This window comes from Schistocerca nitens, chromosome 3 (genome assembly GCF_023898315.1).
Source record: "Schistocerca nitens isolate TAMUIC-IGC-003100 chromosome 3, iqSchNite1.1, whole genome shotgun sequence".
In the NCBI taxonomy this organism is placed as follows: Eukaryota; Metazoa; Arthropoda; class Insecta; order Orthoptera; family Acrididae; genus Schistocerca; species Schistocerca nitens.
In genome coordinates this window covers 851323610-851348277 of record NC_064616.1, presented here as the reverse complement: position 1 = coordinate 851348277, position 24668 = coordinate 851323610, and the positions used below count along the sequence as shown (strand labels likewise).

Below are 24668 nucleotides of genomic sequence, written 5' to 3'. Positions count from 1 at the left end.
TCATAACTGACAATACCAAAGCAATCATTTTTACCCTTACATGGTTTTCCTGTTTAAGGTGATTGCAGTCTTAAATTTGTTGAAGCATCACTAATGCTACCACACTTCCTCCTTTTCTTAGTCAGCTTCTCTGCAGACATACATTATTTTTCATTATGAATAGATGAGTCGCAATCTTCTTTATTAATATTACTTTGACACAACACAATGCTAGATCAAACTTCCTTTATAAACTCCATAAAACAAACTAAAATGACCAAATTTAATGTGACAGTGACTGTAACGATGATGATAATGTTAGCTGTAACAGACCTGCTCTGGCCGGGAGTCATTACATCATACAGTTTTCCCATTACATTCCCTTAGCTTGTCAGGAAATTCCCTTTTTTGCATGGACTTGTAAGATTTTTCCCCTGCACACATTTTCAAGATTTTTTAAATCTCTCAACATGTCATATTGTTGTCCAGTTCTGCAAAAGCATCAAACCATCTAAAACTACACTGGCTTAGTTACTAAATTATGAAAAAAAAAATCAGAAATTTAGTAATTTTGGTTTTCCTCCTGGACTCTTCATATATGATTGTAGAAACACTCTCCCCCCCCCCCCCCTCTCTTTATTTTCTCAATATCAACTGACAAAACTGCTAAAGTGTTTTATCCTTTTTGTTTGAGTGTATGCCACCTTTTTTCATATTCAGCTGTTCCACTAGCACCAACTAGCATAGTACCAATGTGAAATATTTGTTGTCAGCAGTAACTTTTTCATTTCCCATTAACTCACTTTCCAGCATTATTAAGCCAAGATTGATGATGATGATAATGTTGTAACCCAATAGTGTGAGTGCACGTAATCAAACAGTGCATGATATAAGTGCCTCCACAGACGGCCTAGTGAGGTCACCTCACAGTGTGGACAGGTGGCACAGCAAGTGGTGTGCTGTGTGCACAACAGCCCAATATAAGCCTGATATGCCAGGTCCTCGGCCTTACTTCCTGTTTACTTGCTTACTCTATGCTCACCTTCGAGACTGTATGCTGATGTGTTATATAGTTAGACTTTGTACTGATCTATACTTCATTTGGTGTTATTGTGAATCTCTTCATGTGGGAGCAAAATAAAACTTGGTTGATGTTACTTATGATATTGTGTCTGTACAGTGTTAACAACAGTTAGTGCAGAGTCTCAACAGTTACTCATGCTTCTATGCACAGTGTGTCCAGGCCACTTCCAATATTATAACTCAAATTTTTATTCAGGCTGTTGCCTCATCTTCTGGATTCAGATGCCTAGGCCACGGCTTGATATTTTCTGTGGCCTGGCAAAGGATAAAATTTCATAATGCTTGCCACTGTAGCCTCTCTCCCACTGTTTCGTGTAGCTTTCGACATACATATTTTCTGTAGTACTTTTATTCATCTGTGAAGCACTTTTACTATGATATTGAGCTTGTCATAGTGTTACAGTTTAAGAACAAAAAATTATGTATACAGGCATTTAGACATGTACAAGTCAAGTTTGACAAGGCTGGGATGGGTAGTCGGTCATGACCTTATAGTTGGAGCCATCCAGGCGTTTGCCTGAATTAATTTAGGGAAATCACAGAAAAACCTAAATTGGGATGGATGGATAATGAAGATTGGAGCCACCGTCATCCTGAATACATACCATAAGTCAAAATTGCCAAAACAAGTGTTTTCTAATGTTAAGCCATTTTGGTCTTTTTCTGTGGAACTACAGACAGCTCTCCATGTACAGAATGTAAGCTTGCGCCTGAAGTATTCCTATGTATATGTGCCTTCTGTGGTACATAGGGATATGCCTTATCAGTATCTAAGAATATGACAGTGACTGGTTTGTTTTTCTCCCAGGGATTTTCAAACTGTATTCTCATAGCAAAACCACTCTTTGGTTGACCTGTTTAGTCTAAACCCATGGGATAGAAGTATTTGTTTTGCACAAATTTGCCACTCACCTTTCTGAAACAGTGTAATTATGATTCCCACTCTCCTCTTATTTGATATTACATTATCTTACCAGATCTTATTCATTACCCTGTGTGTCCATTGTTTTCGAGGTCCACCAACAGCTTCAGTCACATCCACAATGAGCTGATTTACTCTAGTAGATATTACTTGGCAATTGTTTACTACTATTTCCATTTCCAACCTGGTTAGATTACTAATGGTGTTACATCCAGAAATTTGAGGGTCACTGTCCTGTGGATCTTTGCTTTCTCTGCTGTTCAACTGTTCGTCAAAGTATGATCTGAATTTCTGTAATACTTTTTTTGATATTTCTTGCAATCTCTCTATATGAAAGTTCTACTGATTTGATGAGCCTCCTACAATTCCTCTTTCTCTATCTGTAATTTTTTTTATTTTCTTATTTTTATCTACACCTGCTCTGTTTGCATTTGTATTTGCATCTGTGACTATTGTGTGGATATTTCCATAGATTGAAAGCTTTTCTTCTATTTCAACTGATACATAGTTCTTCTTGCACAATTTTGATTTCTAATGGCAGCTTTTACATCTTCATTCAGCCATATTATTTCTTTTAGTTTTCTGATATTATTTTGCCACCCAAATAATATCTCTTGTGTTGCTGTCACGGCCAGTTTTAAAGTATTCCATTCATCATGTGCAGAATTCAATTTTTCTTTTGTAACAAGATGCAAAACTGATCTCTGAATTATTCTGTCACACTTTTCACAAAGTTATCTTCTCTTTTCCCCCACGTTTTCTTTCTGTCTTTCTTCTGAGGTCTTGTCATTGCCATATTTACAATTAACAGCCTATGATTTTTTTCATCAAAATTTTCACTTGGAATTACTTTGATATTACTGATGGGCCTCCAAACTTCTTTATATGGAAGACTATCAATTATATTTCTCGGTAACATTACACAGGAATTCAAACATCATGTAATAGCAGAAAGATTAAACTTAAACAAGCATGCTTATTTTAACTGTTTCCTGGCACTGATTCAACCAGATAGCCATTTGGTTAGTTATATGTGCATAGGAAATGTAAGCTACATATCATAGTAATGTGAAAAAAGATAGTGCAAAGGCTATTTGACATAATTTCCTGAGAATACTTTTGATTTTCTAGGTGACACACACTACTACTTTTTTACAGAAACTTCTTAAATGTAATAAAAACATAATGTTCCAGATACCATGAGAGGTCTATTTTTACCACCTATTTTATTCTGAACAGTACCTAATCACATAGTCCATGTCTACATCTACATATATGTTTTGCAAGCCACCATACAGTGCATGGCTGATGGTATGATCTATCGTTACTAGTCATTTCCTTTCCTGTTCCACTCGCAGGTAGAGCGAGGGAAATATGACTGTCTATATGCCTCTGTTCGAGCCCTAATTTCTCTTATCTTATCTTTGTAGTCTGTTATAACGTCAAGTTTAACACATATATTTCAGAACTACACAACACATATAAGTCACAGAGTAACTTCCTGGCAGATTAAAACTTCCTGGCAGATTAAAACTGTGTGCCCGACCGAGACTCGAACTCGGGACCTTTGCCTTTCGCGGGCAAGTGCTCCGCTGCAGAGTGAAAATCTCATTCTGGAAGTCACAGAGTAAGTTGACAAGCAAGACATGTGTGCACATTAGCATTCGAGTGAGCACTGAGTCCCAGTCTAGCGGCCGCTGCTTGGCTGACCGCTTAGGTGGCGGAGCTGCTGCATGGCTGGCAGACAGCGCCGCACGTAGAGGACGCGTGTAATTGCGCGGCGGCGCTTTGAATGATCGGCGAGTCACAACGTAGTCCTTACGCAAAATGTATGTTGGTGGCAGTAGAATCATTCTGCGGTCATCTTCAAATGCTGGTTCCATAATTTTTTTCAATAGTATTCCTCAAAAAGCATGTCGCCTCCCCTCCAGGGATTCCCATTTGAGTTTCTGAAGCATCTCCACAATACTGGCATGCTGTTCGATCCTACCAGTAACAAATATAGCAGCTTGCTTCAGTGTCTTCCTTTAGTTCGACTGCTGTGTATTCCAAACAGTTGAGCAGTACTCAAGAAAGGGTCGTACTAGTGCCCTGTGTGCAGTCTCTTATACAGATAAACCACACTTTCCCAAAATACTCCCAGTAAACTGGTGTCTAGCATTCGTCTTTCCTACTACAATCTGTACATGCTCATTCTAATTAATATCACTTTGCAATGTAACCCCTAGATATTTAATTGATGTGACTCTGTCAAGCAGCACACTACTAATGTTGTGTTAGAACTTAATAGGATTATTTTTCCCTACTCATCCACATTTACTTACTCATTTACTTACTTTTTTTTATTTTGTTTACATTTAGAGCTAGCTACCCTTCATCAGAGCAACTAGAAATATTGTCTAAGTCATCTTGTATTCTCCTACAGTCACACCGTGATGACATCTTCCTGTACACCACAGCATCATGCTGCTCACCCTGTCCACCAGATCATTTGTGCATACAGAAAATAACAGTGGTCCTATCACACTTCCCTGGGGCACTCCCGATGATACCCTTGTCTCTAATGAACACTCACCATTGAGCATAACTTAATGGGTTCTGTTACTTAAAAAGTCTTCGAGCCAGTCACATATCTGGGAACCTATTCTATATGTCCATACCTTGGTTTAAAGTCTGCAGTGGGGTACAGTGTTGAATGCTTTTCAGAAACCTAGGAATATGGAATTTGCTTGATGCCTTTCATCCATAGTTTGCAGGGTATCATATGAGAAAAGAGCAAGCTGAGTTTCACAAGTGATGCTTTCTAAAGTCATGCTTATTCACTGACAGAATCATTTCCATCTCAAGGAAATTTATTATATTCAAACTGAGAATATGTTCAAGAATTCTGCAGCAGACTGATATTAAGGATATTTGTCTGTAATTTTGTGGGTCCATTCTTCTACCCTCATTATAAATAAAAGGTAATTAAGGGGCCAATACCATAGAGTGCTCTGTAAAACTGAATTGGGATTCCATATGGAACATGTAACTGATTTGTTTTCAACTCATTCAATTGTTTCTCTATGCCAGGGATGCCTCTTACTATGTCCTCGATAGGGGAGTCTGTGCAATATTGTAATGATGGTATGTTTGTGCGATTTTCCTGTGTGAATGATTTCTCAAATGTGAATTTTAAAACTTAAGCTTTCCTTCTACTATCTTCTGCTGCCACACCATACTGGTCAACGAGTAATTGGATAGAAGCCTTAGACCCATGTATTGATTTTATGTAGGACCAGAATTTTCTCGGGTTTGTGGCTAGATCTTTTGCTAAGGTATGATGGCCGAAGTTATATGGTTTGTGCATTGATCTTTTTACAGACAAACAAATCTCTAAAAACTATAGTCTGTCATCATGTGTGCATTCTCTTTTGAACCAAGACTGCAACAGCCTTTACTACCTCAGAATTTTCTGAATTTTGTTATCAAACCATGGTGCATCTTTTCCATCCTTAATACACTTACTCAGCACATACGTCTCCAGAGCACAGATTTACAATCTGTGTAAAGCTTGCACATAATTCCTCGGTGTCCATGATACTGGAACTAAATGGTGTCAATTCATTTTCTAAGTGGGATGCTAACAACTGCTTTCTAGCAGAAATACTCTCCAAGTCTTCTTGTTTGATTTATTAATTTTAATAACTAGTCACTACAATATCATGTCCACTAATCCCTGTCTCTATAATGATTTTTTAAATAAGATCAAGCTTTATTGTAGCTAGAAAGTCTAAAATATTTCCATTACGTGTAGGATGTTTCAGCAAACATGTTGAAAAGTACATCACAAGACTGCCTGTCTGTACTCCCTACAGTGAATCCGTAGATGCCCCAGTCTGTGCTCAGTGAGTTAAAGTTACCTCCAACTAACATTGCGTGATCTGGGTCTTTGCACACTACTGACTGCGGACTATCTTTGAATAACTCTAAAACTGTCACAGTGGAATCAGGTGGTCCTAGACCTGTTATATGCGACGTACTAACTTCACTGTCACACTCAAATTCTATCTCAATAGGACAATATTTTTGCAACTGCAATGAACACTCCTCCTCCTCCTATGGTGACTAATCTGTCTTTTTGATGTATGGTTCATGAATCACTAAATATCTGAGAGCTTCCTGCTTCAGGCTTCAGCCAGCACTGTCTCAAGAATAATTTGAGTGTGAGAAATTCCAATTTAATACTTGTACATGGTAACCCAGTTAATCCTTCAGCCCAATGTGGCGCAGTGGTTAGCAGACAACTTGCATTCGGGAGGACGATGGTTCAACCCACGTCCAGCCATCCTGATTTAAGGTTTCCCATGATTTCCCTAGATCACTTCAGGCAAATTCCGGGATGGTTCCTTCGAAAGGGCATGGCCAACTTCCTTCCCCATCCTTCACTAAAGTGATGGGACCAATGACCTCGCTATTTGGTTCCCTCCTTCAACCAACCAACCTACCTACCTACCTACCTACCTTCAGGCCGGTAATTTCTGTGCTTGCTGGCTTGTAAAGAACTGCAGCATATTATTTAAATAGCTCTATCACAGAAATCCTTTTTCCAAAATCAATAATTTTTAGTAATTGTAAACAATAGGCCTTTATTGCATTTAAAACATATTTGACCACTCAAAGTGAACTTTTGGTCTAATAAACTTTGAATCAGTCTTTGAAACTGAGTCTGACCCCACACTCTCTTCCCACAAATTCTCAGTAATTCTATTGTTGGCAGCAGTCTGAAATTTACAAGTGCTGTTTTTCGTGTCTTCTCACTGGTTTGACAAATAATAAATGCATAGTGTACTGAAATATTTATTATTCTTGTGTAGATTTTCACATATCACTTCACACTTTTGCTTTCCTTTCCATGTGAAAATGTTTTTGTTCCCGATTTCTTCTGACTTGCTCACTTCCCAACAAAGATTTGAATGGGTTCAACAAATATCCATAGATTTAACTGCTGACATAGTGTCACTCATCATTGATGGATCACAGAGAAATGAAGTTTTACCCGAGAGACTGCTGGTGCTAAGTGCATGATTAAGGTACTCTCAGCACAGATGCTCACTTCACACAAGTACATAATCGAATTTCCAACTTGAGGGGTTAAAACATTCATATAAGTTGGATTTATGTGTGTGTTGTAAAGTGTTCTTGTTGTTTGTTTGTACCAATATTTTGTTTCATTTTGTGGTTGTTTAGCGAAATGTAGAACAGAGAAAACAGTTTCATGCAAATGTGGAAGAGATTTTTTTTTAATGGGAAATAGATTGATTCATGAAATTTTGAGAGTTCAACTGTCTGTTATTGACTATTACATTGCCTCTTTAGCAATATGGAAACGAACATGTGGTCCTCAGCTACTTTGAAGAAAGTCAGCAACCTCTGACTATGGCCTTAAAATTTAGTAGACAAATGGAAAATTAAACATCCTCAACAAACAGATGTACTGAAGCAGAATAGCTTGGCATATTGACACTCAGAGGATGTCCAGAACTCCTGCAAGTGGTGGTTGGTTTTGTTGTGGTTAATAAGGTGTTTAATGATTTGTGTATAATAATTGCTATTGATTTATAACACCAGGTAAAAGAGGAAATTAGACTTAGAAGTAAATCTTATTGTGATTAAGTGTGACTTTATATGGAATAATTATGTATATTTATTTTTTAGGGCATTGCTCTTTCAGTGTGGACTTTAATTATGGAGGCTATGTCAGGAATATATGTCGAACTGTCATTTCTTGATGCCAGTCTCAACTTCGGCCAGAGCATATTTGTATTTGCTATTTTTGGTCTCAGTCCTAAGGCAGCGATTTTACCATTCATAAAACTGTAAGTTTTAGACACAAAAAAAGTTTTGTAGTTAGCTGATGTCTTAAAATGATGCCTGAATGTAAAAGCTTAATGAGGAAATTTATTTCAGATGGCGGAGGGTGCGATATGGAACATCTACCTTAAGTTTGCCACAATGGGAAGAACTGAATTTTGAGACACGACATGTGTGTGATCAGTTTGTTATGCATCATTTGGAGAAATGTAGAAATGATATTTCTGAAGATAGAAGGTGAGTGTAATTGAAATAAAAAGCTGCACTGGGGTGTCAAGAGAAATTTGCTGTATATTACATCACACTCCATACAGAAGTCAGTGACGTTTATTTTTATATTTTGTTTTTACACATTTGTGTGGTGCATAGAAGGAGTAGAAGAACGTGATTTAATTTTTTTAAATCCAGTTAATAAATTTGTATTTGCTTCAGTTTTGGTTATGGTGATGATATGGATTTGTTACAAAAAGCTTGTGTTAATTAGTTGTGTCTTTTACCACCTTGGTTTGCTTTTTCAAATGACAAAGGGGTGCATGTGTCTTGTCATCAGGGATTTTTGAAATAGTACCTTCTGTTAGTTAAAATTTCTGTGTGAAAGCCATTTTACACTAAGGAAAACAAACATAGGCAACCAATTTGGATAATAATGTGCATCAGAATATAAAGCTGGAGAATGTGAAAATTGTATAGAAGCTGCCTGTATGTCCGACATCCGGATGTAGCATCTCAGTAAGGGCAATATTTTAGTGTTTTAGGATACGTTATTGGATTAAAGATTTGAGCTATGTCAAAAGGATGCACAAATCGGATAAAACTGAAACATTGTAGGATAATGTGAGGACTATAATGCTGTAGCAATAGAAATGTTCAGTCATCAAATCATTAACATGTGAAAATGAAGATGTTTATGATATTATTACAGATATTTTCAGAATTTTCCATGGACATTTCTCATCCATTGCAAGTAAATCACAGATAGCCGCAGTTTCTTTCACTAGACAAACTAGGAGAGTTTTCACAAAATGGATTAGTAGGGAACAGCAGTAGATAGGTCTATTGAAGACAAATATTAAGAAATTTGAAACTGTTACTAAGGTACTGAAGGGTAAGGGCTTGTGTGGTTATTTTAGTGAGTTTGGTTTTTGGGCATTAGGCCATCGTATGAGGCATATATTTCTCTGTCTAACTTTTTGTCTTCCAATGCTGGATACGTCATCAGATGCTATCGGGAAGCATTACAATCTCAAACCAGCGCAGGAAGCTTACTGAACTTGTTCAAAAATTGCAACTGCGTCATGAGTTTTTGTAGCCTGTGATGATGTCTCCAGCATTGGAAAACCAAAAGTTAAGCTCAAATGTATGCCTTGTACCATGGCCTAATGTCCATAAAACTAAAATAATCAAAAACGTAAGTGCTGCACATGAAAGCCTACAGTGGGTGGTTATTGTCAGGTAACAGGTAGGTTTGTAAATTTTTGAGAAACCTAAATTAGCAGCGTACATGTGTAACATTTCTTTTCATGCAAGTCTTTTAACATATATTTAAATACTTATTGGTGGGGCCTCAGCACAAGAAGGGGACAGCAGATGAAATTTTAAATCTCTATATTGTGGTGTATTGCTAAATAAATCAAGAGCACTGTTTAATTGGGGAAAAGTCATGCAGTTGGTTTTGCTCTTACTTACATAGTATGAAGCAGGAAATTATTACACACTGTTACATTACAGGAAAGGAACTTAATCTGACATTGGCACTATAACTTGAAGTATTCACTCAAAGTTCAATAGTTACTCACATATATTTTTTATATTCATCTATGACTTAACAATATGTGTAGTATAAAGCTCCAAAGCTTTTTCATTTGCAGATGATAAACTACAACTGTTACAGATTCAACTCACAGACTGAAAAATAAAGCAAACTATGTATTGCAGTACATCACATCTTTCTTTTGTTCTCAGTCCATAGTTTGGTTAGTGACAATTTTTGTTCCTTATTTTTCCCTATCTTCAGAAACTCTCTTCTGTTCAGAGTACATTGTCAATTTCAAATCTTATTTTATCTGCCTGATTTACTGTAGTCTTGGTCTTCCTTGTGCATTCCTAGCAGGGATTCTTCCTTTTATTAATTTCACAATGAAGGTGCAATGTTCAGTATAGTTGTCCAATCCATCGGTCCATCTGTTCTGTGATTGTCCTCCTTAACAGTCTTTCGTCTCCTAAGTTGTTGAAGACTTCTTCATTGGTCATTCTCTCTCTTTAGGACTCTTCTCCAACACTAAGCCTCAAAAGCCTGTAATCTTTTCCATTCTGGCTACCCTATTGTCAACGTCTCAAAGCTATATAGGGCAAAGCTCGTAACAAAAGTTTTTATGTTTTGTTTCCTGGAGCTGAAATCAATACTTTTGATATTAGTAGCTTCTCCTCCCCCTCCACCTCCCCCTCTCCCCCTCCCACTCTCCCCCTCCCACTCTCCCCCTCCCACTCTCCCCCTCCCACTCTCCCCCTCCCACTCTCCCCCTCCCCCTCTCCCCCTCCCCCTCTCCCACTCCCCCTCTCCCACTCCCACTCCCCCTCCCCCTACCCCTCCCCCACTCTCCCTCTCCCTCTCCTCAATGGTGTTTGAGTATGCAGGTCTGTATTTAATCTTATGGCATGATCTACCATCATCTGTTAGTGTACTACCCATGTACTTAAAGCTGGTGAGTTACTTCACCATCTCTTTATCCAAAGGTAGATTTGCTGCTATTGGAACTTGACTACATACAAGGATTTCAGGTTTCTTCTTATTTATTTTCATATTCTATCTTTGAAAAATTCCTTGCTTATGCCTTCTATGGCCTTTTGAGGGCTGTTTTCAAATACAGCTAACAGTTCTATATCATCTGCAAATCTAAGCATCCTTATGTTTTCTCCAAGTGTAGTTCTCCTTTCATAATAAGTATCTTTATATTCATTTATTATATCCTCTTTGTACATCTTGAAGAGACGGCTGCATCCCATGTGGACAGCTTAATTTCCTCTTGCAAATTTTGAATGACCATCTTTTATTTTGACAATTGCTGTCTGATTCCTGTAAAGCTGCATGATTATTTTCGTGTCTTGATGATCCAGCTTTATGAGCATAACATTTTAGGCAGTCTACATCGTCAAAAGACTTTTCTAAAATAATCTAATCTACATCATTACCTTATTTTACAGAAAATAAGCACACTTCATTTACAATAAAACCTAACACATTGAGTACCTTATACACAGTTCTCTTGGAACTGCATTCTGCTATGTTAGATAGTATGATTGTGTGCAGATGGGAAGCCCTAGTGGAAAGCAAATATTCATGATGATATGCAGCAATTGGATGTAGCAACTCTAATGATCAGAACAGTGTCCATCAACAGCTCCTGTTTTACTTTTGAGTTGTTGTACGAGGTGCATTCAAGTTCTAAGGCCTCCGATTTTTTTTTTCTAATTAACTACTCACCCGAAATCGATGAAACTGGTGTTACTTCTCGACATAATCGCCCTGCAGACGTACACATTTTTCACAACGCTGACGCCATGATTCCATGGCAGCGGTGAAGGCTTCTTTAGGAGTCTGTTTTGACCACTGGAAAATCACTGAGGCAATAGCAGCACGGCTGGTGAATGTGCGGCCACGGAGAGTGTCTTTCATTGTTGGAGAAAGCCAAAAGTCACTAGGAGCCAGGTCACGTGAGTAGGGAGCATGAGGAATCACTTCAAAGTTATTATCACGAAGAAACTGTTGCGTAACGTTAGCTCAATGTGCGGGTGGTCTTGGTGAAACAGCACACGCACAGCCCTTCCCGGACGTTTTTGTTGCAGTGCAGGAAGGAATTTGTTCTTCAAAACATTTTCGTAGAATGCACCTGTTACCATAGTGCCCTTTGGAACTCAATGGGTAAGGATTACGCCCTCGCTGTCCCAGAACATGGACACCATCATTTTTTCAGCACTTACGGTTACCCGAAATTTTTTTGCTGGCAGTGAATCTGTGTGCTTCCATTGAGCTGACTGGCGCTTTGTTTCTGGATTGAAAAATGGCATCCAAGTCTCATCCATTGTCACAACCGACGAAAAGAAAGTCCCATTCATGCTGTCGTTGCGCGTCAACATTGCTTGGCAACATGCCACACGGGCAGCCATGTGGTCGTCCATCAGCATTCGTGGCACCCACCTGGATGACACTTTTCGCATTTTCAGGTCGTCATGCAGGATTGTGTGCACAGAACCCACAGAAATGCCAACTCTGGAGGCGATCTGTTCAACAGTCATTCGGCAATCCCCCAAAACAATTCTCTCCACTTTCTCGATCATGTCGTCAGACCGGCTTGTGCGAGCCGGAGGTTGTTTCGGTTTGTTGTCACACAATGTTCTGCCTTCATTAAACTGTCGCACCCACGAACGCAATTTCGACACATCCATAACTCCATCACCACATGTCTCCTTCAACTGTCGATGAATTTCAATTGGTTTCACACCACGCAAATTCAGAAAACGAATGATTGCACGCTGTTGAAGTAAGGAAAACATCGCCATTTTAAGTATTTCAAACAGTTCTCATTCTCGCCGCTGGCGGTAAAATTCCATCTGCCATACGGTGTTGCCATCTCTGGGACGTATTGACAATGAACGCGGCCTCATTTTAAAACAATGCGCATGTTTCTATCTCTTTCCAGTCCGGAGAAAAAAAATCGGAGGCCTTAGAACTTGAATGCACCTCGTACTTTCCATATTTTCATTTCTTGAAGTTATACATTATAATATTTTGGGTAACTCATTTGAGGCACAAAATATATTTTTAGTTAAAAAATGAGTTGTGAGGATCATGTGTGTTCTTCATTCATAAAACTCCATACACATCTGTGTTTAATAAGCTGGGTATTTTTAGACTAGTATTCCAGTACATCTGCAGTTTTCCACTGAAAATATGCACTTGTTAAAAAGGGACAGTTACAACTATACAGTCGTGTTTCGACAGGGAAACAATGTGTATGCGAGAGCACATATCCTTAACTATTGTTCACAATAGTGTCCAATACTTTGTGTCATACATTCAAACATGGTACTGATGAGTGTACTTCTGCTTTTGGTAGCTGCACTGCAGTTTATCAGCAACTCATTTACTACATATCAGTCTGCAGCTTTGGTTGCTGCAGGAACATTTGTTCACCCAATGAATATTTGGACTTAATGCAGGGTCCATTCATTGACATTTGTGTTGTCACAGGTCTTGTAGGTCATTTCAGGTGGATACATGGATTGTCAGAGATGAAGACCATAGTCAACATAGTCTCCATTCCCTGTTTCTTTTTAGTACAGTTGTAGTAAGAAGCTAATATCTTGTGAAGGACAGCTGTTGTTGTTATATTTCAATTTATTTAATTGTTGTTTTCATTTATGTTTTAGCATCCTGTAAATTTAATTGCAGAAATTGATATACCTCTACTTTTAATTCTAGATGGCACTTCCGCACATATCGAGAAGTGTTCAAGGGATCTGCACTTGTGACGTGGTTGATAGAAGCTGGTCTGGCACGAGACCGACAGGAAGCTGTGCAGTATGCCACTGATTTATTGCAGGGTAGGGTCATTAGGCATATAAATGACCTTCATCATTTTCATGATCAATCCCTTCTGTATACATTTTGTGTAGCACAACGTTAGATATCTTTCAGTATATTATTTTTCCCTCTGACCGATATCTATTTAAGTTGAAACACTCAGTCATCAGAAGAGGATATTGTTGCTATTGTTTGTTATTGTTTTGTTGTTGTTATTGTTTTAACTAGTGTGAGCCAGTTTGTTTTATTTATTTTTGGAGTGCATTTTCCTATTACTAAGTTTAGTTGTGACAAGCATAATGATTTATTCACATACAAAGGCCATACCAAAAGTCATGGTTTAATGGTACCATCTAGAACTTTTTGCAAAAACAGAATCTAATATACTCTTGCTACAAGAGAGATTGCAAGGAAACTGATAGAGAAAACTAAATATCAACTTCTGCACCAATAATTTTCAGCCAGAGCCTGGTGAAAGATCTATTAGAAAAATCCTATGAAGTTTTAGTCATGTGTAAAGTCAATGAGGGGTCGAAACCTATCATTCAGTCTCTCATGGATTTGGACATTTAAGACTTTATTTAGGATACTACTGTAACAATGTCTGTTTGCTGCATAGACTCACAAATGAGAGATATTGACGTTGGCACCTCTATATATGGAAACAATTAACTACTGAAAACAGACAAGGCACCTGACAGAATACCAGTTTGATTTTGTGTTGAATATGCTGTGGAATTGACTCCTTACGTAGCTTGCATTTATGAAGAATCTTGTGCATGACTGGAAAAAAGTGCAGGCCACTCTTGTTTTCAAAAAGGGTAAAATATTAGATGCACAGAATTACAGGCCAATATCACAGACATCCATCTTTTGCAGGATCCTAGAGCATATTATACACTCAAAGATTATGACATTCCCAGAGGCAAATAAGCTTCTGCCAGAGCACCAGCATAGAGTCGACAGAAACCACTCGTGAAACACAGCTTACCTTAAAAATTTTACTCTGTTCGTGCATGGAAGCTTGCAAGCAACAGATGCTAGTGAGCAGGTACATTGTAGCACATCTTCAGTGAATAATCAAGACACAATCATACAGATTATATCCGAAAATATGTGATTGGCTTGATGTAACTTACATTAATAGAACCCACCACATTATCCCACTATATTATACTGGATGGTTCCTACAGAAACAAAATTAATGTTGGGTGTGCCCCAAGGGAGTGTGATAGGACTTGTAATGTTCTCAGTAGATTATTCACTGAGGATGCTGTTGTCAGCAGGACAGTATTGTTGTCAGATGATCATAAGGAAATGCAGAAAGTCTCGGAAAGATTTCCATTTGGTGTAATGAATGGCAACTCTGTTTAAATGTAGATAAATGTAAAATAATATCAAAGAGGAAGAGCCCAGTAGTATCCAATTACAGGTAGCAATGAACATCATGTAAGTATTTGCAGTTAGCAGTAAGAAGCGATACAAAATGAGATGATAATGTAGAATAAGCATTAGGGAAGGTGAATGGAACACTTACAAGGGAAGGCCATGATGGTGGGATCGCAAACTTACTTCAAACTTTGTGCACCTTTAGTAGGCCATTAAAACAACATAATGTGCAAGTAGTAAGATGCACTGCTCTGACAGTTCTGAGAAAATCTTAAGAGAAGTTTTAAGCATCTATTATGTAACTGATGCATCTGTGCGAAGTTGCTGGTCATAAGAAGTCAGTGTGGTCAAGTGGTTAGCATTCGCGCTTTGCAAGAGTGTTGAGGATGAGACAACAGTTTGAATCATTATGATATTCATTATCTGCGGATTTCGAAGAACAGGAAGTTACATTCATTTTTGTAGCACAAGTGCAAACTCTGTGGTATTCAATAAAAATTAACACCTACATTATTTGTTCTTGTTACATTAGCAATGTCTCTGCTATGCAGGTTAACTGCCAATTGGGGCCTGCCTCTGTTCCTGCAGCTCGGAGCATAAAGGTGCAAAGTAGTTCTGAGTACCTTAGCAGACTGCATAAGGCATTTCGCAAATCACAACAGGCATACATTTTCAGCAAAACTCTATGCATTTCTCTGTTTGCCTGCCAATAGTTATAAATATGGTTGTTCTAATTTGATTAAAAATAGTAAATAGTCAAATAACATGAAATTCACTAAAACTTATAGACACTGGACTTACATTCGGGAGCACGACGGTTCAATTCCACGTTCGTCCATCCTGACTTAGGTTTTCCATGATTTCCCTAAATCACTTCAGGCAAATGCCGGGATGGTTCCTTTCAAAGGGCACGGCCGACTTCCTTCCCCGTTCTTCCCTAATCCGATGAGGCCGATGACCTCGCTGTCTGGTCTTCTTCCCCAAACAACCCAACCCCCCACTAAAACTTATTACAATTCCACCTGATTTTTTAATCATATTACCTCTAAAATGTCATATAAATTACATAATATGACCAGTGATGAAAAAAGTATAGATTAAAAATTATGTTTCAGCGGGAGTAGAACCATCGCCTCATACATGTTTGTCGTACGAAGCTTGAATGCTAACCACTTGACTATCACGAACTGTAGCCTCTAGCCCCTACGCATAGATATGTATGCCACATAATGGATGGGTAAAACTTCTCTTACGATTTTCTTGGAATTGCTAGAGTATTGGACCTTACTACTTGCATGTTATCTTGTTTTAATTGGCTACTAAAGGAGTACAAAGTTTGAAGTAAATATAAGATCCCAGTGTCATGGCCTCCCCTTGTTAAATGTTTTGGAAAAGTTCTGAGAAAGTACTGTGCATCTGTAAACTAAATCACATGCAAGACACTAGTGTGGTCAACTGTGGATTAGTTCTCCAGCATGTCGAGCCCTTATCAAATACAGATATATTTAACAGATATCAAACAAATTCAGGGATGCACTATGAAGATTGTAACAGGTCAGTATATTTTGTATGAAGGTGTAACAGAGTTGTTTTCAAACTTAAATAAAATAGGGAATTTCTGACATAATTCTTGCAAAATCATTGTGGGTAATTTAATGAACTGCCATTCAAGGAGCACTGCACAACATTTCTTTTGTCACCATTGCATATCTCATGCAGGAATGATGAGCATAAGATAAGAGAGCTTCGGGTGCACGTGGAGGCATATAGAAAATCATGGACACTCAGTAACTGAATGGAATAGGACCAAACATTAATAATATTGGTGCCAGGTACTATCCATTATGAACTGTACAATGGCTTGCAGAGGATATATGTAGTTATAAATTAACACTCTTTACAAGACAGGAAAAAATCTTGGAATAAAAAGTCATGTTACTAAAAGTACATACATTTATTGGCCTTTGATACAAATTTGATTCAATTTGATGAACTTAATCTATGGATTTGGGAATTTGAAAATACTTAATGCCTTTCCATTGAAACTGCATAAACTGACAAACCTTAAGTTCCTGTTCCTATTGAATTTGGAGCTCAGAAAAGTTGAAACAAGTGGTAATCGGAAGGGCAGAGGCATGGGGATTTTGTATTCATACTTGCAGATTTGTCTATGGTTGACGTAGTGGTACTTGCCAATACCACATTTTATACTAACAAGTGAAACAATGCTTGAGAAATAACAATAAATGAAATTCCAACTCTGTGCCCATTTGCTGAACAGCTTTGCAGCACGTGGGATTTAAATGAATGAGCAATTTATCATACAGACAGTGGAAGAAGGCATTGAGTGGTAGACAGGCACATAAACAAGACTCTTTGCTGAACTTTCAGATAGTATTCTCTCTCTCTCTCTCTCTCTCTCTCTCTCTCTCTCTCTCTCTCTCTCTCTCTCCCCCCCCCCTCCCTCCCTCCCTCCCTCTCTCTCCCTCCCTCTCTCTCTCCCTCCCTCTCCTTCCCTCTCTCCCCCTCCTTCCCTCTCTCCCCCTCTCTCCCCTCCCCTCCCCCTCCCTCTCCCCCTCTCTCCCACCCTCTCCCCCTCCCCTCCCTCCCCCTCCCTCTACCCCCTCCCTCTCCCCCTCCCCTCACTCCCTCCCTCCCTCCCCCTCCCCCTCCCACCTCCCTCTCCCCCCTCCCTCTCCGCCTCCCCCTCTCCGTGCCCCTGTGTGAGGGAGGGGGGAGAGAGAGAGAGAGAGAGAGAGTGGGGGGGGGAGGGGCGCACAGTGAAAGAGGTATCAATATATGAGCATTTCTTATAGTGGCAGACTAACGTTTATGAAGCACCTGCTTCATCAATAAAGAACTGATTACAGTGAGGGGCACTATTTGGGGGTGGTATCATACAACAGCCTGCTCAAAAAGGCAAATACTTTGTTCTTGTCCCACTGCTTTTACATAAACAGTGCATGCCACTCTAGATGAAGCCAGCAACAACATCAGTGTAGAGTCCACACAGCTGGAAATGCTTTCTAATGATCTGATGGAATCTGTTATTGATTTTCGCAGTGACTTGTTGGAAATGTACCACTGTCACTGCATTCATGGTACATGCTCCTGTTGTCTTTTCCTGAATCTTAAAGGGGAACCCGATTAATTTTGCTCTTGTCGCCACCACCAGCTGCTTCTGGACAGTTTATACTACTGAGGTGCACTTCTTAGAAACCTTTGTGCTCATATCACAAACAGTTTACATCTACATATGCATATTCCTGCAGACTAACATAAAGGATATTGGTCTATGATTTTATGCATCTGTTCTTTATACTTTCTTATATAGAACAGTCACCTGCTATTTGTGCCAGTCACTTGGGACTGTTTTATGTGGGTGATTGACAATAAATATGAGTTAAGGAAAGAGGTATTTCTGGAGCAGACTCTCCATAAAGCTTAATTAGAATTCCATCAGAGCCAAGTGCCTTATTTATTTTCAGTTGGCTCAGTTGCTTTCTGCATCAGCGATCCTTACTTCTATCATCTATTTTGAGTGTGTTTGCAGTTGGCAGACAGTTGTACTTCGATACTGTCTTTCACAGATATATGAGAGTGGAGTTTCTTATACAAGGTCTGTCCTAAACGTTCGCAGAATGATTAAAAAAAATCATTTATTCAGTATCAGTTTACAGTCTTCTCAGAACTTTTCAAAGTATTCTCCCCCTGCTTCAATCCACTGTTGCCAAAGCTTCACCCAGTCATTGAAGGTGCCATGGAAGTTGTCAACAGGAATCTCCTTCAGTGTGGCCATCGAAGCTGCTTTCACCTCTTCCAGCATCCCATGCTGATTTCCTTTTAGGGTTCTTTTGATTCTTGGGAACAAAAAGAAGTCTGCTGTTGCCAGATTGTGGCTGTACGGCGGCTGGGGAAGTGTTGCCATACCCACTTTGGCCAGCAACTCAGAGACAGTGAGTGCAGTGTGGCTTGATGCGTTGTCATGGTGCATGATCCAGTTATTGCAAATTTCTTTTCAGATGCATCGAACCCTGTTATGCAACCATTTGGGCACTTCACAGTAGAACCCCTTGTTGACTGTTTGCCCTTCTGGCAAGAATTCACTTTGAACCACACCTTTTCTTTCAAAAACCACAATGCACATTTCCTTGGTTTGTGATTTGTTCATCCTTTCTTTTTTCAGGCGAGGAGACTCCTTGGTGTGTCAGTTGCTGCTCTTATGCTTTGTTTTGGGATCATACTGAAAATTACTTTTCTTGTCCCCTGTAATTACTCTGTCCAAAAATTCTGGGTCCGTTTCGTAGTGCTCGTGCAGTTCCTGGTGGTTCAACAAACGCTGCTTCTTCATCTCACTTGCACCATTTTCGCACAGACTTTCCGCATTTGAAGATTCTCAGTTAAAATCACATTTGAAGAGTCTCAGTTAAAATGCAGTGAATGATTGTTTTGGGTGTTCCACACTCCTCTGCGGTCATCTGAACACTAAATCATGGGTCCTTGTCAACAACTTGATGCACTTTTTGCACTGAGTTGTCCGTTTGTGATGCCGATGGGCATCCAGAGCGGTCGTTGTTGTTGAGGGCCTCCCGACCTTCCTGGAACCTCTTGTGCCACATGAAAGTCTGGCTTTGTTTCATCGCCTGACACCATAGGCTTTCTGAAGCTTTTCAAGCATCTCTGCTGTTTTTCCTCTGTTTCACAAAGAACTTGATTGCAAACATTACTCCAAAAATTGGTCCACTTTTTGCTCAATGAGGGTGCAGTTGATACCTCTGCGTGGAGCATGACCCTGCCTCATCAACTGCCTGCAGGCAACTGTCACTGGTCTCATTTCAAAGCTTAGATCCCCCACCAACTTCTCTGTCGAAGGCTCCACCCCACCAGCCAGTGTTATCAACTAGCAGAAATTGTTTTGGGAACTTTTGGGACAGGCCCTGTAGATGCACAAATATCTTGTAACTTTTGTCTGTCCAGCTGTTACATGCTGTGCTGAGCTTGGTCTCTATATCTACTTCTAACACTCTCCTACAGCTACAGCATTGCAGCTGTGCTATTAATCACTATATTCTGTCTTAAATTTGCTGTAAAGATATACTATAAAGCTTGTTCCCACAAAAGGAATTCAATTACTGCAAGGTGCTATTGTCGTAAGTTGTTCTGAGTCATTTTCTCGTGGTGTGTGTTGGCCACCTGGTTTGTGCAGGTGCCACAACCAGGAGTTCAGCACATCACCAACATATCTTCTACTTAAATCAGGGAAATTCAGATGCAGTCACATACAATTTGGAGAAGAAATATTGATAACAACTGTTGGTATGACTTTTGTTGTGGAACATTAACATAAATGCGTAGTTTCTATAAACATTTACCTGATAAAACTGGATGTGAAGACTGTGTTTAAAGTTACTGTTTTGTTTGTTATATAACTTTGATTTATGTAGTTTATAGCCTGAAGTTGTGAAGATCTTTATGTTAAGAATTCGACTTTGACATATTCTCTTATTGATTAGGGTTTTGTAGTCTGATACTGTTGAGGAAGTATGTTCCCTGAGTCAATATTCACAAACCTCTGATGTCTCTGTATTTGAAATAGTGTTGATTGCAAGTACTGTGATCTGAAATGTTAATTGGAGATGTTTATGTTTATAAATTATCATTTTAGTAGATGTAATAGAAATTGATTTAATGACAATAGTTCTGGCATTGAACTAAGGGCACATGTATTGATGACACAAATAATAATGTTGTGATTGTGTTGATGTTTGTGGAGGTCTGTTTTCAAAACTTCTGTTGAAATATTTTCAGAAATACAAGCATCAGTTTTTGTTCCTTTATACATGAAGATAAATCTTAATGAAATACTGTGCTAAACTTCAGGCTTTACCATGTGCACTCATTAAACAAGAAAGGATTGCCATCGAGGTACTCTCATGTGTAAAGAATAGATTAATAATTTGTATAAATTACATAATTTTTTTTAGCAAATCACAGAAACTGGAATCAAAGAATTGTACAAGAGTTCACTGACAGATAGCCCCCACATTTTCAAGCCACGTGGTGTATGTGTATCAGTGGGTGGAATGTACTGAGCAGACTGCCAAGCATACACAGAATCTTCTCAAAGTTGATGGTAAATAATTTTAGGGAAATGTGTGACCCCTAGAGACTGATGTGAGATCTCTAGTCAGAGTAGCTGCTATTTTGATCTGCTGTCTTTGGGCATGGAAGGCAAGATGATTATCCTGGTGCTAGCATGTAGCAAATTTATGACCCTGCCTGTACTGCTGCAGAATGTTTCCTTTCTCCCAGAATCGTCTCCACACACGTGAAAAGATGCTAAGGTGGCATTCAATTCCCATCCCACCTCTTGCTGATTATGCTCATCAGGTAAAACGCCAGTGATCTGGCCACGCACAATCTAATATCAATATGGAGCAATGCAGGCACACTGTACAGTCTTGTACCAACATGTCATACATGCCACGTTTTTCAGTGTTGTCCTCCAACAGGTTAGTCCTCACAGTGTTGCTATGAAGCTTTTTTCTTCTTCTTTTTTTTTTTTAAATTATAATTTTTAGAAAACCCAAAGATGCCTCAACTTATGGACATGAGTGTATGCAATGTATGTGATGGTGTAACTGGTAAAGACAAAAGTAGGCATATTATTTAGGGAGACATATGATCTACTCAGAATAATATTGGTTATTGTTATAGAATTTATTTTTGTCACAAATGATTGTTTTTCATGTTTGATAGGGAATAATGGCAGAATGCAGTATTTTGATGCTATGTGTGATTTACATACATTATTTATTACATCATTCACTATATCATTGGTATACATGGGTATGATTATGTCTGTTGCTTGAAAAATAAGAATACAGATTTGTACTTTTTTTTAGAATAATGTTTTTAAGTTGTCCTTTTCCAAACCTAGTGCCCTTTTGATGTCTATGACATTAGAGATGGAACACTAGTTTGGAGAGGGCAAGAATGAGGGAAGAAGTCACTTGTTACCTTATTAAAGGAGTCATTTTGGCATTCACCTGAGATGACTTAGTGTATCACAAAATCAAGTTTTCCTCATTCTTAGAGAGCAAATGCATTCAAGGTGACCATGCTTTTAGAAAAACATACTTGGCTTCTCAGTGCAGAAAAACAGCAGTTGTAACAGAGACATAATCATGTTCGACTTTCAGAACTGTCAGTCACAAAAAAGAATTTCAAGGTGCTAGTGCTGCTGCTGCTCTTTGGATCAAGTTCCTGTAGTAGCATCAACAGTATGAATCTCATTGATTTGAGCTCAAAAGCTGCTGTCGTATATACATAATTTTATACTCTTTATGTTAGAGTGTCAATTTTGTTTCTGTATGATGCCACTGAGAGTTATTTGTTCAGCTATTTATACATCAGTGCATAAAAGGGCCTAGAAACCCATACACTGTACTGCTAGTGTGATCTTTCCAATTATATTGAAATAATGAATGGTATTACTATATTGGGGACTGATGACCTCAGATGTTAAGTCCCATAGTCCTTAAAGCCATTTGAACCTTTGTTACTATACAGTATTACTGAAGACCTGAATTTTTTAATGCAAAGCCAAATAAATACTTTGTATCTAGTATGTAGAATGATCATTGTGCATTAATGAATTAGTTAAAAATCAAAGCTTTGTGTACAGATATCCACACAAGTTTGGTGTGGAGGATGCCTCAAGAATGGGGCAGTTCAATTATGAACTGAAACTATGTGTGATAAGACTGTGATACTTAAATGTGTCCTGTTTCCTCAATGCTTGTTGCTGAATTAATTTTTAAGGTTGTTAAAGCATTGCTGTTGCATGTGTTTGACCAAAGAATTACTTATGTTGACTACTGTGTGCCTGTGTGCCTGTGTGTGTGTGTGTGTGTGTGTGTGTGTGTGTGTGTGTGTGAGAGAGAGAGAGAGAGAGAGAGAGAGAGAGAGAGAGAGAGAGAATAGTATAGTGCAATACATGTAACCGATGTGTGTAATATCAAAGATGAAAGACTTCAGTCATTTGAGATTTGATGTAAAATTTTGAAAGAAATGTAGTACAGTGTGTTTAAATCAGTACACCCCTTAGATTATCATGTCTGAAAAATAATAAAGAATAATATTTTTCATTTTATTTCAAAGAATCTGGTTTAGCAGTTTTCAAACTTTAATTATCATTGTTGTATGTCTCAGAAGTTGTTATACAAACTGTATCAAAGGAATTAAAGCTGGAATAAAGTTTCCTTGTGTTAAGTGCAGCATGATTTGAGTTTCATTATGTTAATTGTTGAAAGTGTTACCTAATGGTTCCTTTCCAAGGAATGATGTGCACTACATAATGCATACAGGCAACTAAAGAAGTTCTCATTTATATTCAGTGACTCGTTTTCATTATGTGGTTATTTATTGACATACATTTCTGAATGAGTGTTTCACTGCTGCCAACAAGCCATTTGCAATATGTGGTAAGCAAAATTGTTAAAGAGCTTGATGCATCATATACCTTAGATATTAATATCCTGAAACAAGATAGACGCCAGTACCCTTGTTAGACGCATTTTAGGCCCAGGCTAATTTTATACACGGCTGAGTTGAGCAAGCTATAAACTCTTCTAATATTCCCAGAATGAAATTTTCACTCTGCAGCAGAGTGTGCGCTGGTATTAAACTTTCCTGACAGTTTAAAACTGTGTACTGGACCGAGTTCGAGTCTCGGCCCGGCACACAGTTTTAAATTGCCAGGAATGTTTATTCTAATATTGTTAACAAATATTTTACATTAATAATATATGTACACTATTAATTTCAATGATTGATCTGAGTAAGGACATGAAGGGAGCTTAGTGCTTGTCCAGCTTCATACTTTGGGATCCCCCAAATAAGTGAATTCTCAGTGTACTATGCAAAGATTTAGGTTCATTCAAAGTCAGTGGAGAAAATAGATCTATTTGTGTTATGATGTTCCACACCTGATCTGATTTCTTTTTGCATTGCAAACATTAAAGAAAAAGTGCTTTCTAGATAAACCTATTCAGAGAAATCATGACCTACAATGGAATACAGTAATATGGAAATAGCTCAGAGAAGAATTTCTACCAGCTGCACTTAAGGAGTTCTGTTCATAGTGCATCAAATTACATACTCTTACCCAATTTTATTATGTGGAGATTTTAACGTGTGTCAGGGCTATGGGTTCAGCCTATGTTTCTCATGGGCAACCATCCACTTGTAATCCCATTGCTGTTCTGAACACTTGTCTAGTCCGTTCCCCTGAAAATGCTTTTAAATGATAAGAGCTTAGAGATTTTCATGTAATGTGTATGAAATCAGCATTTGTATATAAGTGAAATAGTTATGAATGAACAGCTGTTCCTTTCTGAACTGAATCAACGTACCATATTTTTACTGTAGGAAGAAACAAATAGTTTCAGAAGCTAGAATTCATGTTTTCATTTTCAAACACGCCTATTGGAGAAACAAAATTGAGGATAGTAACTCATGTCCATAAATGTTATCTAATGATGCTACAGAACACCAAAGTTCCAGGGGAAAATGCCTGTTGATAGGTCACCCCTTCGGCACCAAAAGTGAATAAATATACCTAATAATAATTTATTCCTAATTTCCTGCTATATTTTGCATCAGTAATGTTTCTTTATTAAGGTGCAACAGTAGTCGGACAATATTGCAGTACTCCAGCTGCCCTGATAACACTTCTCCATTTTGGAAATATCCTGGTGGAACCATTCTCCAGGTTTGTCACTAACGGCACCAAGGTTATGAACAGCAAAAATGTAGTAAATGATAAAATATCCTCATTCTCAGTTGCTGGGTGAATAA

At 38.4% G+C, this 24668-nt stretch overlaps 1 protein-coding gene across 1 annotated transcript in view; it reads left to right on the top strand.

The window, feature by feature from the left end:
* Nucleotides 1–13521, top strand: part of LOC126249448 (integral membrane protein GPR155) — a 140470-nt gene extending 126949 nt beyond the window's left edge. The window contains exons 13-15 of the mRNA XM_049951101.1: nucleotides 7682–7842; nucleotides 7934–8074; nucleotides 13317–13521. Coding sequence (XP_049807058.1) covers nucleotides 7682–7842; nucleotides 7934–8074; nucleotides 13317–13521 — 507 coding nt within the window. The remainder of the gene's footprint in view (nucleotides 1–7681; nucleotides 7843–7933; nucleotides 8075–13316) is intronic.
* The last annotated feature ends 11147 nt before the right edge of the window (nucleotides 13522–24668 follow it).